The sequence below is a fragment of the Mesoplodon densirostris genome, chromosome 7 (assembly GCF_025265405.1).
Source record: "Mesoplodon densirostris isolate mMesDen1 chromosome 7, mMesDen1 primary haplotype, whole genome shotgun sequence".
NCBI classification, from domain to species: domain Eukaryota; kingdom Metazoa; phylum Chordata; class Mammalia; order Artiodactyla; family Ziphiidae; genus Mesoplodon; species Mesoplodon densirostris.
Genome location: NC_082667.1, coordinates 11,805,658 through 11,819,321, shown reverse-complemented (window position 1 = coordinate 11,819,321; position 13,664 = coordinate 11,805,658). Strand labels below are relative to the sequence as shown.

The 13,664-nt window shown below is 48.2% G+C and overlaps 2 protein-coding genes across 3 annotated transcripts in view; one reads left to right on the top strand and one right to left on the bottom strand.

Annotated features, from left to right (window-relative positions):
- Positions 1–8,253, top strand: part of DTX4 (deltex E3 ubiquitin ligase 4) — a 36,416-nt gene extending 28,163 nt beyond the window's left edge. The window contains exons 8-9 of one of the 2 annotated variants that reach the window (XM_060104177.1): positions 1,178–1,267; positions 4,843–8,253. In XM_060104177.1, coding sequence (XP_059960160.1) covers positions 1,178–1,267; positions 4,843–5,076 — 324 coding nt within the window. In that variant the 3' untranslated portion in view covers positions 5,077–8,253. The remainder of the gene's footprint in view (positions 1–1,177; positions 1,268–4,842) is intronic. The other variant, XM_060104176.1, reaches the window with a different exon arrangement.
- Positions 8,254–10,854: 2,601 nt separating this feature from the next.
- On the bottom strand, positions 10,855–13,008 carry MPEG1 (macrophage expressed 1). Its single transcript, XM_060105360.1, has one exon. It carries the CDS (start codon positions 13,006–13,008, stop codon positions 10,855–10,857), a length of 2,154 nt encoding a protein of 717 aa, XP_059961343.1.
- Positions 13,009–13,664: the final 656 nt, after the last annotated feature.

The window sequence follows — 13,664 nt, the reverse complement described above, 5'->3', positions numbered from 1 at the left end:
ATGATCCTGAACCATGCTATTAAAAAAGATTGTTTTAATCACATAATTTTTAAATCATTTTGGAACTGTCGTCCATAGTAAGAGAAAATGGAAAATCTGTGTTTTCTTGAAGTTTTGTCATTCATTCATTCATTCCTGCATTCACTCGCTCATTCATTTGTTCAGCCAGGATACGGTTACTGATCTACGGTGTGAGAGCTTGTACCAGGAGCTGTGTGGAATTATCAATGTTATATTGGCTTCGTCTAGAAGGGATTTGAAAACAGGGTTTCACAGACTCTGAGGGGGGCCAGGGGTGCTCAGAAATTATAGACAAACATTGTGTGTAGGGGGAAAATATGTGCATTGTTCCTGGGAGAAAATCCCTCATTTTTCATGAGCTTCTCAAAGCGACCTGTAGACCATTCTGAACCCTGATTAGGAAGACTTGTTTTTTGGCTAAATTCTGCTTCAGTTTCTTTCCCACCTGGTGGCTTGAGACCGCTTGCTTAATAGGGGTATTGGATGATGACAGTTGAAATGTCAGAAGACTTTTAGTCGTGAATATGCCAACGTATATTGTTAAATAAGAAAACAAACCAAAACCCATGAGGACAAAGGAGAAAATCCCCAAGAATCATTCAGATAATTCTGATCGCATGGCTCTTGGCTCAAAGCTCACAGGCACTTAAGTTATTTTGAGTAGTTTAGAGGTTAAAAAAGTCCAGAGTATGCTTCAGGAAACCTGGGCTTAAGTTTTGGCAAAGCCATTAACATAACGGAAGTCATTTAACCTCTGGGGCCGCAGTTTTCCTCTTTTGTAAAACAAAAGAGCCAGAATAGATGATGATGAAGGTGATAAACAGCTGCTGAGCTCTGAATGTGCGCCTTAACATTCAGAACGGTCCCACAAGGTGAGAATCCCACATCTTCCTTATTTAAGGGGTGGGGAAGTAACACCCCAAGGGAGAGCAGCTCCAGCTAACACAGCTGGGAGGCAACAGCTCTGGGTCCACAGCCAGGTCCAAGGACTCGAGTATGTGTTAAACCACTACTCCCACCGCTGTTTGGGTCTGTTCTCTGTCTAGACTCTGTGGCCTTTAGTATTCATCATTATTTGAATCAGTCACAGCCTGCACCCCCTGCATCCAAAAGATTTTGAAAAATGCTCTTTGCTCTCTGTTTTTTCTGCTTTCAGGGGCCAGAACACCCAAATCCTGGGAAAAGTTTCAGCGCCCGTGGCTTCCCACGACACTGTTACCTTCCAGACAGCGAGAAAGGGAGAAAGGTGAGAGCAGGTTTCAGTGTAGGGCTGAGGAATTTACTTGTCTCTTAGGGCCTCAAGTTTGCTCAGTACGATGCTAAACAGAACTGGGTCTCTTGTAACTCTAGATGCCCATGTAGCAAAGTCATAATCAAGTCAACTAGAGGTAGGATGTATATGTTTAGAATTTTATTTTTGCCTGGTGGTGGGGCCTGGGCTTTTGGCTTTTTCCTCTCTTGGATTTTACTGGCAATAATTCATCTATGTTAGGATCCTTCCTCTAGAGCTTTGCTGCCTAATGGCAGGTCCTGGGACCAGCACCAGTGACAACACCTAAGAGTTTGATATAAATGCAGAACCTTAGAACCTACTTCATTTTAACAAGATCCCAAGGGATCTGACAGCCTATTAAAGCTTGAGAAGCACTGCTCTGGGGCAGGGATCTTAATTTGTGGAATTTTATTTGTTTATTTATTTTTTAATGAATACTTTGATGTTCCCCAAAAGAGTAGAGGGAAAAATCACTGGGTTTCTGGATTCTTAGTGATCCCCGGTGAGGCTTCAGTGGTTCTATGAACTCTAAAATTAGAATTAAAATTTCATGTTCATTTTCCTGTGGATAAGGCCAGAAAATCATTGAATTTTCAAAACATTCCCTGATCTCAAAAGTGAAAAGAACCATTGATTTATTGAACAAGAGGCGTGCCTTTGTTAGCTTTCTCTAGGTCATGCTGCGTAACAAACAACCTCTAAATCTCAGTGGCTTCCTTCAACCACTGTTTATTTCTCATGTACTTTGCATGTTAGTGGCTGTGTCTCAGTTGCTGCTATGGGTCAGCTTTCATCTGCTCCATGTGGCTTCCTGTTCTGGAATCCAGGTCAAAGGAGCAGCCCTTCCGTGGTCCATCCCCTTCCCATGGAATGAGGCAGAGGACCAAGAGAGAATCCAATCAGGAGTGTACAATCCCATTAAAGCTGCTCCTGGAAGCTTGTTACTTCCACTCACCTTTCATAGGCCCCAGCAAGTCACAGACAAGCCAGACAAGGAGCTGGTGCCCTGCCTACAGGGAGGCCCCTTGGCAAAGAGTGTGGCTATAGTCTCTCAGAGGGGAAGAATCAGATAGTTTGGGACAATAAGAGAATCAACCACATCATCCTAAAGAGGTGCCCAGTTCAGTGTTCCCAGATTAGGAGTCAGGGCCAGTGCTGATACCTGTTTGTCCTGAACAGCCACGTCTCTACGCTCGAGATCTACAGCTCCAACTGCTGGCTAAACATCTCCACCATCAAGTCCTGCAGTTAAAATTAGAATCCTCTTGCCAAGAGTTGCTCCTCTGCCAGGCCTCCCTCTTCATGTTAATGACATACTCTGCATCCCTGGGACCAAATTGGACACATGAACATCTTGGACTCTGGCTCTGAACCACACATTTCTCCCTGCACTGCCCTCCAAACCGCTTGAATCCTTTTCTCACCCTGCCACTGCCAACCTAGTTATCTGTCACCAGAATAGTAATCCTGAAACACAGTTTCTGGCATCACTCTCCTTGCTTAACAGAAATAAAGTGAGAGAAAACAATACAAAATTGTTAGGATGGCTTTCCCTTCCTTCTTTACAAGGACAGTCTTCTCTGCTTGATATACAAGACCTACTACAGTGTGGGTCCCCTCTCACCAATTCCTCACCCTTATCCCTCCTGTCTGCTGTTCCCAGATGCTAACCTTGGGCTCCTTTGCAGAGCAAAGTAATAAGAGCTTGGGCTTTGGAGCCAGACGAGCCTGGGTTCAAATCCTAGCTCTGCCATTTACCAGCTGTGGGAACTGACATAAAGTTGACTTAATCTATAAAAGAATGGTGATCATTTCTAGCTATGGACAGGATGTTGTAAGAATTAAATGAAGGTAGCGTTTGTAAAATGCCCAGCGTGGTGGCAGCAATCTTAAGTATCCACGCCTTGGATGATATGTATTTCCAGCGTCTATATGTCCTACTCTATTAATATACCTCATATCCTCCCCTCTCTCTGAGATCAGCTCAGAAGCAGCCTCCTCCATGAAATCTATACTGATCCCCACCTGAGAGTCAACAGAGACATGACTGAGACCAGGGATGGGAAAGCCAAGCAGTCCTGAAGTCAAGGCCCCCTCTGGCACTTTCTAGCTGCATGACCAAGGCAAATCTTTTGTCTTCTGAGCCTGTTTCCTCTTCTGCAGAGAAGGGATAATGAGCATCCTGTCTTAGCCAATTATTATAACCATTACATGACCCAGTGCCTGGCACTTAGTAAGTAAACACGCAGGAAATGGTAACTCTTAGTTTCAACGCCTGCTACTCTTATTACTATTAAGATTCCCCACCTCCAGCTCACACCATGGTAATACTCATTCAGTTTTGAACCCAATGCCTTTTTTTTTTGCAGTACGTGGGCCTCTCATTGTTGTGGCCTCTCCCATTGCGGGGCACAGGCTCCAGACTCGCAGGCTCGGCGGCCATGGCTCACGGGCCCAGCCGCTCCACGGCACGTGGGATCTTGCCGGACCGGGGCACGAACCCGTGTCCCCTGCATCGGCAGGCGGACTCTCAACCACTGCGCCACCAGGGAAGCCCTGAACCCAATGCATTTTTATCAAGTGCCTTCTTCATGCTGGCCAAGGTGTCAGGCATTCATCTTAACAAAGGTTTTTCTAATGCAGCTGAATTAGAACATTCTGCAAGCCCTAACACGTCTCTGAGCCTCACCTATAAAATAGAGATAATATTAGTACCTGCCAGACCTGCCTCAAAGGGTGGCTGTGAGGATCAGATGAGAAAATAAATATGAAAGAGCCTGGAAGAGGTCAAAACGCTTCCACCATGTCCCTGGAGAGATATTCCACAACTTTAGCTGTGGATCAATTAATACCACATTCAGGTGGTGGTGATGGCAGGGGGAAGGCATAGCTCAGAAGATCTCAGATCATAAGTACCTTGGATGCCTAGATCCCAGCTTTTGAAATGCAGCTATGGGGCTTCCCTGGTGGCGCAGTGGTTGAGAGTCCGCCTGCCGATGCAGGGGACGCGGGTTCGTGCCCCGGTCCGGGAAGATCCCACGTGCCACAGAGCGGCTGGGCCCGTGAGCCATGGCCACTGAGCCTGCATGTCCGGAGCCTGTGGTCCGCAACGGGAGAGGCCACAACAGTGAGAGGCCCACATACCGCAAAAAAAAAAAAAAAAATCAAATGCAGCTATGACGCTCGCACCTAACATTTGTTGAGTAGGTGTGCCAGGCACTGCTGTGAAAGTGCTTTTCACATAATGCTCCCTAAGCTGCACACAACCTTCAGGAATAAAGTGTACCATTGCCATTTTATAAGTAAGGAAATTAAAGCTCAGAGAGGTGATGTAACTTGTCCACGGTCACACAGTTAGTCAATGACAGAGTCAAGACTTAACCTGCAGGTCCCTGACTCCATTTCCAAATCCCTCTCTGTTCACTGTGCTGCTTAGGGCATCACGATGCAGGAGGGGCTAGGAGCCTTGGGAGGACTCTCCACTTCCCAAGGGATGGTCTTTGACCACCACTGAATGCCTGACTCTGATCTCCTGCCTTTTCTCTTAGGTCCTGAAGCTGCTGCTTGTGGCCTGGGATCGCCGTCTCATCTTTGCCATCGGTACGTCCAGCACCACAGGCGAGTCAGATACCGTCATCTGGAACGAGGTCCATCACAAGACAGAGTTTGGCTCTAATCTCACTGGCCACGGCTACCCAGATGCCAATTACCTGGATAATGTGCTGGCTGAACTGGCTGCCCAGGGCATTTCTGAGGACAGTGCTGCCCAGGAGAAGGACTGAACTGGAGGGGTTTTGGGGTGGGAGAGGCCATGGGACCACAGGTCAGGAAGTGGGGAGAGTCAAGGTGGAAGTTGGCACCATGCCCTCCCAACTCCCTGCCTCCCCTCCTGTCCTGTCTCCACCCACCATCCCTCCCAGCCCCAGGCTGGGGGGAGCAGCCAGAATGAACAAGGTGGTGTCATCCACAAACCTCATCCAACGCAAAGGGGACGTGGGATGAGGGCCATCCTCAGTCTGTTCCCATGGAGTTTTCGGTGCTGGGTAGGCAGGGACCCCCCTCACCCCCCTAAGCAGGGGGGACGGGCAGCACGCTTAGGGTATGGGCACTCCTTATCCTGGCCTTGTGAAGCCGGAGGTTCATGCCTCAGCCGGCTTCTTGCTGCTTCCACTCTGCTTTGAGAGCGGAGTTTCCGCTTTTCTCTCCTCTGCTGGAGGTAAGGGGCTCTCACTGTGCAAGACCGCGGGGCAAAGTGGTGAACCGCGCAACTGCTGTGACGTCAGAAATCCGTGCCTCGGTGTACAGCAGGGAAGCACTTCTTGCCAAGAGGGTCAGGGTGGCACAGGCTCCTGGGAGCAGGCTCAGCTCTCATCATCGCCCTGGCTTCTCCGGGCCCTCCCTCCTCCTCCCACCTTTGGCCTGTCCAAAGAGGCATCCAGATGGATAGGCTCTGGGATTCCTCTCTGGGGCAGCATCCCAAGATGTCTCCGGGCCCCTTTCTGATCAGACCCGAGCCTGCATCCAACTTAGCATCTGAACAGTCCTCAGGGAGAGGAGCCCATAGCCTTCTTCCCAACTCATCCCAGACCAGCTCAAAGATTCCATGAGTTTCATCCAGTCACTGTGAGTGGAGCCCAGGCTGGGCTCTGTGCCATCTGTGTGCGTGCATATATGTGTATGTGCATGTGCATGTCTGCGTGTGTGTGCACTGCTGGGCCAGGTTGGTGGAGGGTCCCATCGTGTTCTCACACTCTGTTTTACAAGATGTCAAACCCCCATTCTGATGGGGATGAAACAGCCAGGCTGTGGGCCCTTGACTTGCCTCACCCTTTGCCAGCCTATCCCATAGTAAACTTGGACCCAGAAGAAGACAGAACTATGCTTGGGAAGATGTGTAAGCTGAGGGCTGGACTGACTCCTTCGTATATCTCTTTCAAGATGAGATCTGAGCCAGACTACGAGGGCTTCAATCTGTCTCCGTGCACAATTGCTAATCAGAGCCCGGAGGTGGTGCTGGGCCCCTCACCTCCCTCATCGATTACAGGATGACCCAGAGCGTGAGGGAGACTCTAGCCCATTCCCAGCAGGATTGGGGCCACATTAGGGTCCAGTCCAACCTGCGTCTGGGTTGTGTCCCAAGACCCTGTCTATCCCCTCCCTGACATTCCCTTCAGCTCCCATTAAGGAAGGGATTGCGTGTCAGGGAAGAGAGAAGGGGGACCAAGAAGGGAAACCCAATCCTCCCTTTGAAAGTGGGTTCTTTGAACTACGTGTTTGGGGGAAGTTCCTCTGGATACTAATTTGAATTTATATACCTCATGTTTGGGGGGTTTGACGTATATATATGCATATATATTTCATAGTATGTGGAAGGTTTTCGATGCTAGAAAGATGGAAATGGAAGAAACTTCAAAAATGGTATTTAAGTTAGAAGCAGAAGCCAAGCTTTTCTGAGAGCGGGCTCCGAGCTGCTTGCTCTTAGGCCTGCAGACGTTTTGACTATCGGGTGGCCAGTGGGCTCACCTGGGTGTCACCCAGCTTCTGGGTCATGCTCCCCTCCTTTTCCAAATGGCTATAGGGGAGTAAATCGGCTCCAACAGAGGGAGCTCTGACAGGAGGAATTGTTCCTGCTGGTTGAGCTCCAGTCTCGCTCATCAGTCATTTATCTCACCAGCAGACCAGGGCCTGAGTTCACCGCACCGTGGGGCAGTTTCCTGCCACAGTGGGGAAGGAAACATCTGAACTCAATGGAAGAGACATCGCAGCAGCTTTTGATGTCACGTCCATGCCCTTGGCCAGGCTAAGGCTACGCCGTGCCAGAGATGAGCCACATTATAAGCCTAGTACCATCCCTACCTTCATTCAGCACCCTTGTCAAGTATCCACTGGGTTCCTCACCCACAGAGGATGAGGAAGCAGACTGAGCGTCAGCGGGTAGATAGAGCTGTGCAGTAGGAGATGGGAAAGAAAGCAGAATGCTTTGACAACCGGCAGAGGGCCGTGGGGAGAGATTGATTTCCCTGGATCAGGCAGAAGAAGGTGTGGGTGGAGAAGGGGACGGCCAAGAGCAGAAAGAAGAGGATGCAGGGAACGTGTAAGGCAGGCAGTGTGCCAGGGGCAATACCCCTTTGAGAGTTCATCTTCGTACCTTCAAGCCTTTCCCCCCCTAGGGCGCTGATAGTATCGGTGCCCCCGTGTCTCTTGCTCTCTAAGGAGGCTCAGTAGGGGCTACCTCATCCTCATGCTGCTCTTTTTTGTGGGACCTTCTCAGAAGAAGGAATCTTAAACTTCCTTTCTAACACTGTGTCAGGCAAGGCGGGAGGCATTCCTTTGCCCTCTCTCTTGTGCCAACCTGGAAAGGTACAGTCTCGGGTTCAGTGAGAACCCCCGCCAGCAGAGGCCCTGTGCATCCATCACTTTGACACAGGAAGTTCTCCCACCGGAAGCCCTGCTGTGTTCCCTGCCCCGTGCAGGGAATTTCATGCCTTTCCTTTCATCGTCTTAGCACCAGCAGCCTAGTTTCTCCCTTCCTGAGTCTCCAGGGATGACACATGGGATTGGAGACAAACCTTGTTATATGCTCATCCCTTAAAAGATGAATTGTGCATGTGTAGTTGTGTGTGCCTTTGTGTTTTCATCCCCTTTTTGTAAAGCTTGGACTTCTCTGTGGTTTTATACTTGGTCAAAAGTGCTCGTCCTGGTGTTGCACTGTTGTGGGCATGAGAGGACTGGGGGAAGGTCCCGTGTGGTACAAGAAAGGACCTTGTCCTCTTTCCTTGTTTGTGGCCACTGGCATTGATGGGGAGTGGGGAGGAGGTGGGTCTGGGAGAGGGCAGGTGAATGTCCTGTTGCAAATCATTGTTTGAAACCAGCGTGTTTTGAAGTCCTTGGTGTTGCTCTGTGAGAGGACATCGCCACCTGGTGCTCATGAGGTGTATGTGCAGAACAATAAATAGTAAACGAACAACCACAAAATTGCCGTCGACCTGCTTTCTGTAGACCAGTACACCGACCTGTGAGGCCTTTGGGTTACCTCCCCAAGTCCGTAAGCAAGCACAAGCCCGTCCACTGAACGGGATAGTCCCTTTTTCTAAGTTTTTCACATCTTTTCTACCCACACGTTTGACCAAGTTACCTAGCTTGACTTCTTGTTCCTCTAAAGGAACAGGCCATGTGGCAGGGGAAGTAAGTAAGTGAAACTGTGGGGGAAAGACCGTCTTAAAAGCCATGAACGTTTGCTTCTTAAAGTTCCCTTCACCTGACTACAATATCGTGTATGTTTCAATAGTTTACAGGCTGTTGTTTTTCAAATACATGTTTAGTATTGATCATCTCGATACTAATGAGATCACAAAAATACAATGCAATTGCAAAGCCGCCTTTGTCACCCAAGTGTGTCTCTATTTCTGATAGTCTGTGGAGTGTGGTTAGTTTTTCCGCAGATGCCAGGCTGAGCTAGCCAGTCAGGAAAGCAGGATTCTGAAAGCAGAGCCTGTGAACCCCTCATGGAGGTTCTGATTTTGTAAAGTGAATTGATGAATGTAAGCCGCAGACTCCCTCATTCTGATTTCCTGTGGATGAACAGTCAGACAGAGTATTCCTTAAGTACACATTTTAATGCATATTTATGTGCAACGTTGTTAGAAATATAAGTTGGTGAAGAACTTTTCATTTCAACGGGCAGTTAGTGCATTAAAAGTCTGGGAGGCTTTAGCTATACTTGGTCTCTCTGACTCAGTAATCTTCAAAGAATTCACGGGGAAGTCAGTATTGGCAGGAAAGTGGTTAGCTTGGCTGAAACATACCCACAAAACACCCAGAGCTTAAGGAGAACATGTTAATGCTTAAGAAGCAGGGGTTTGGTAGAGAGGTTGTAGAAATCAGTGTCTCTGGTTGAGAGCATGACTCAAATTCTGTGAATCACTTCCCTGTATCACAGTGCGAGATGAATGTGTGACGCCCCCTCCCATCTCCCCACCGTCTGGGATGCTTCAAGCTCCTCAGAAGAAGGACCTAATATAAGCCTAAACTCTTGACTGTGAATGTTAATGAGGACAGGACAAATTATCCTTCATAAAAGATAACTCACCAATGACATTTGATTTGGTGAAGAAATATGTAACTCTAAAAAATGTTGCAGAAGAATATTAACAGATTCACCCTAATAATTACAATTAGGTGAGACTTTTGAAAATTGGGCAAAGCCCCAACTGCCAAGTAACAATCATGTGTCATGCTAGATGTCCCAGGGAAGTCAGCCTGGAACTGAAATAAATGTGTCACAAATGACATTGGATGCCTTTTTCGTTTCATTTAAAAGAATTGATTTGATCATGTCAACCCCCTTTCTGCTGGAAAAAAAAAATAAGGGTAGGGGACATCATTGGTATTTTTTATTCTGTTTAGGTTTTAGGGATGAAGTGACACTTAGGTGTGGGCTTACTTTGACTTCTTGAGTTTTTCTTATCTCCCACCCCCAGAAAAATGCAGACTTCTTGTTGGAATGTGGTGTGTGTGTGTGTTTGTGTGTGTGGTGTGTGTGTGTGTGTGTGTTCGAGGGTGTGTGTGCATGTGATGGGAGGACCTGAAAAGGGAATGGCCATCCATGGAAGAGAAAGGGATTGTACCTTGGTAACAGAAAATGAGATGGTAATGCTTGATCTATCCAAACCTGCAGCTCCTTTCTTTACCCATTAATGATGAGCTAAGAGGACAAAACCAAGTAGCTGGTTGTGGGTAAGAATTTCAATTTCCCATGAGCACCAGAATCTTTTCTAGTTTTTACCCTTTCTTCACTCACTCCTGGTCTCCAAACCATCCCTTCTCCCTTGACCTCCTAATAGAAGTTAATATGTTAAAATGTTTTCTGAGGACTTTATGACACTAGTCTGAAGTCCAAGAGTGGCCTCGTCTCAGTAAGTCTTAACTGTGGTGAAGTTGGAGAAAGTGGGCCTAGTATAGGCACCATCTCTCGGTTCAGATGATGTTGAGAGGACCCAGAGGAGATGACACAGTTCATCAATGCAGAGCCCTCAAAGCTGAAAAGCAATAGCCAAGCAGGACCTCCCGTGTCTTCTGGGGGCTCTGTCTGCCTCCAGGAGCATGAAATCCAGACAGCTTTTTAAAAACAGAAAATGGTGGGAGGGTAACACGTAAAGGCATAAATTCTTAGAGCTCGTGAACTGGAAACCATGGCTGACCTCAGATTAAATGCGTCTTCAAATTCAAATATCAACATTCTCTCTCCTCTCTTTTTACACATGGGCATTCAGGTGAAGATACTTAATGATGCAGGTAGAGAAAAGACAACTCCCTCGTGTTTTAGGCTCCAGGAGGACTTTTGCTTAAAAAGTCACATCTGTTCTCCAACTCCTCCCCCAACTTTGTCCACGTAGCTCTATTCATTTTCTGGACCAAAGACCAAAGAAAGTCACAAAGTTATACCTGCCTTTTGTTGCATTTGCCACATCAATACTTAGGAAAGCAGAAGTGGAAAGAAAAAATGAAAGACATGCTTGAAGCTCTGGCTGCAGACGAGAGAAATAGTTTCCTAGGAGAGCCTAGGCTGGACTCTGCACCTGTTCTTGGTCAAGGGCGTCTCCATTCACGGCCGTGTCTCTAACCAAACTCTCCCTCTCATCTTGGACCACCTGGTATCCCCTCTTCTTGTACTTCCGGGTGCCATAGATGGCCAGGGCAATGACAGCTGCCAGGACGGTGGTGACCCCCAGTGTGACCCCGGCTGCGGCCCCTCCAGACAGACCACTACTGTCCCCATGGATGACCTTCATGGCCCTGCGAAGCTCGAGAGGCTCTCCAAGCCTCCACTGGTGGGTCTGGGAATCTTTAATCCAGGAGCTTGCAGTCTCAAGATTAGTCACTATGACAGTGTTGGTGGCAGCCTGACTCATGAGGGGTGGTTGGGTATAAGGTGGGAGCCTGACGGGAGGCAGAGACCCTCCTGTAAAAAGCCCAGCTTTGACGCAGTAAGACACTTGGCACCCATCACTGATGAGGGCTAGGTGTTGGCTGAAACCCCCCGGACACTTTTTTAGAGAAGGTGCCCTTAAATCTTTGTACGTGGCAGAATCCACCAAGGGGTTCCCAACGGCACAGCTAAAGAACCCACCAAATGGGACGGAAAACCTATATCCCAACTCATAGTCCTGAGAGGCACATACCTTGAGGTTTTCAAAAAGTCTCAATGGAAAATAGCCAGCTGGGCATGACTGTGCATTTGTCAAAGGGTTGATGCTCTTACCGCTGAAGAGGCCACCAAAAAGAAGTCCTGAGTTTTCAGGTACTTGGCCACTGGCCACGCACCAAAAAGCCCTAAATTCTGCCTTGGCCACCCGGAAGACATCTTCACACACCGTCTTGCAGAAGATGAGGAGGGTACACTTCCGTGGACACTCGAGGTGGTTGTAACCCTCCTCATGGGTCTGGGATAGCAGCTGGACTGGGGTGTAGCCAGAGGGGCAGGAGAAATCGCCAGTGAGTGGATTCCTCTGCTCCAAGTTTCGGCAGAGTTGGACAACCTCATTCCCTGAGAACTGGGTGCATTCCTGGTAAACCCCGCCAAAGGAGAAATTGGTCATTTTCCCCTCGCAAGAGCCATCATCAATGTTGGCCTGGAAATTGAAGTTGGGCGAGTTGATATCTGTGCAGCCGGGGTAGGTGTTGAATGTGTAATAGCATCTCACAGCAGTTTCCACTGTCTTAGACAGCTTTTTCACCAAGGGTCCTGGCAAGTCAGGCAGCCTGTCAGGGTTGATGAAGAAATACAGAGGCAGGCCAGCTCGGTCCATGGCCACCAGGTGGTTGGTGATGCCCTGCTGCCAGGCCTGGAGGGTGATGCCTGGGTAAAAAGGAAGCCCTCCAATGCTTTGCACCCTGGAGTTGGTTCGGTTGGAGAGGTAGCTCTTGGTGAAGGCGTTCTGGGAGGTGTGGTTCTCCTCAAATTTGAAGTTCACGATGTTTAGGAAGGTGATTCCAGCGGATGCTGTCACTGCACTGCGGCTGCTCTGGCTGTCCTGGAGCAAGGAAGATCTGATGTGGTCCTCCTGAATGAGAGCAGCCCCTGCATCCACACTGGTGATGACATGGGTACCATAGTTGAGGACCAGCAGTTCCGCCAAGTAGGTGGCCATCCGCGTCTGGTTGTTCTCCAGACGCTCAGAGATGTCCATGAGCTCCTTCTTAAACCCCCAGCTTAGCTCTGCATCTGGGTTGATTTTGACTGTGTAGACCAGGTTTCTTACCTGAACCTGGGTAGTTACAGCTTGGTCCTTCACCTGATGGGTCTTCATCCTCTGGAACTCAGGGGAGAACTTGCCATTGACTTTGGAAAAAAGGGAGAGCTCCATGTTGATGGAGTAAGAGGTGCTACTCTGGTAATTCTCCCAGGACTCCAGGATTTTTGAGTTCATCTCCAGGTTGCTCTCTTTCTGGGGAATGGTAAAGACCTCATCAGGGACGATGTACTGTCCATCCTCTGTGGTCCTGCAGTGGGTGTAAGTCAAGCTCATCACCCGTCCCATGTCCACATTCCGCAGATTATCCCAGCCGCCTCCAGGTAAGACTGCCAGAACAGGTAGTTTTAAGGTATTCTTGCATTTTTGAAATCCATCCTCATCTGTGTCTCCCAGAGATTTGTTCATTTTAGCCCATGCTGCCACTGCCCAGATAAGGATGGCACCCCTGAAGCTGGTCATGGCTCAGACAGCCCCACCCAGCCTGACACACTAGCACTAAGTAGCAGCCAGCAAGCTTGGGGCAGACTGAACTGATGGGAAAGAAAGCCGTTGCTGAAACAAAAAGTTCAGCAGTTCTCCTAAAGCCACTAGTTCCTCTTTAGGCTAATCTAATGGCAAAATGGGGAAATGAGAGTCGATTGAATATTAAGGTCCATCAGGACGTTGAAAAAGTTGTGTTGTACTAGATATGCAAACTTAGCCCTATACCCTTATCAGTTAACTACCCTAACTGCCCCCAACCTCCCCCAGGACTGGTTATTCTGCAGCAGTAGTGGGCACTCAGAAAAAGTGCAACCACACACTTTGCTGTTACCCCCAGGAGAGTTTTCCAGCTTTGAAAGAAAGCTTTGGTTTTGTTTTCTGTTCACTCTCTTGATGTTTCAGCTTTTCCCTGACTACTCTCTTCTGGGACTTCAATACCAGTTTCCTTTTCCTGTGTGTACAGTTGGCAATAAGTTGGTACCTACTATTATAACTTCAATTTTTTCATTCCATTGTTAAGTGCATGTAACCAGGATAGGTGCGTAAAAATGAATGGGGCTCTTCATTACTCAATTTTTTTTATTTTTTATTTTTTATTTTATTTTTTTTGCGGTATGCGGGCCTCTCACTGT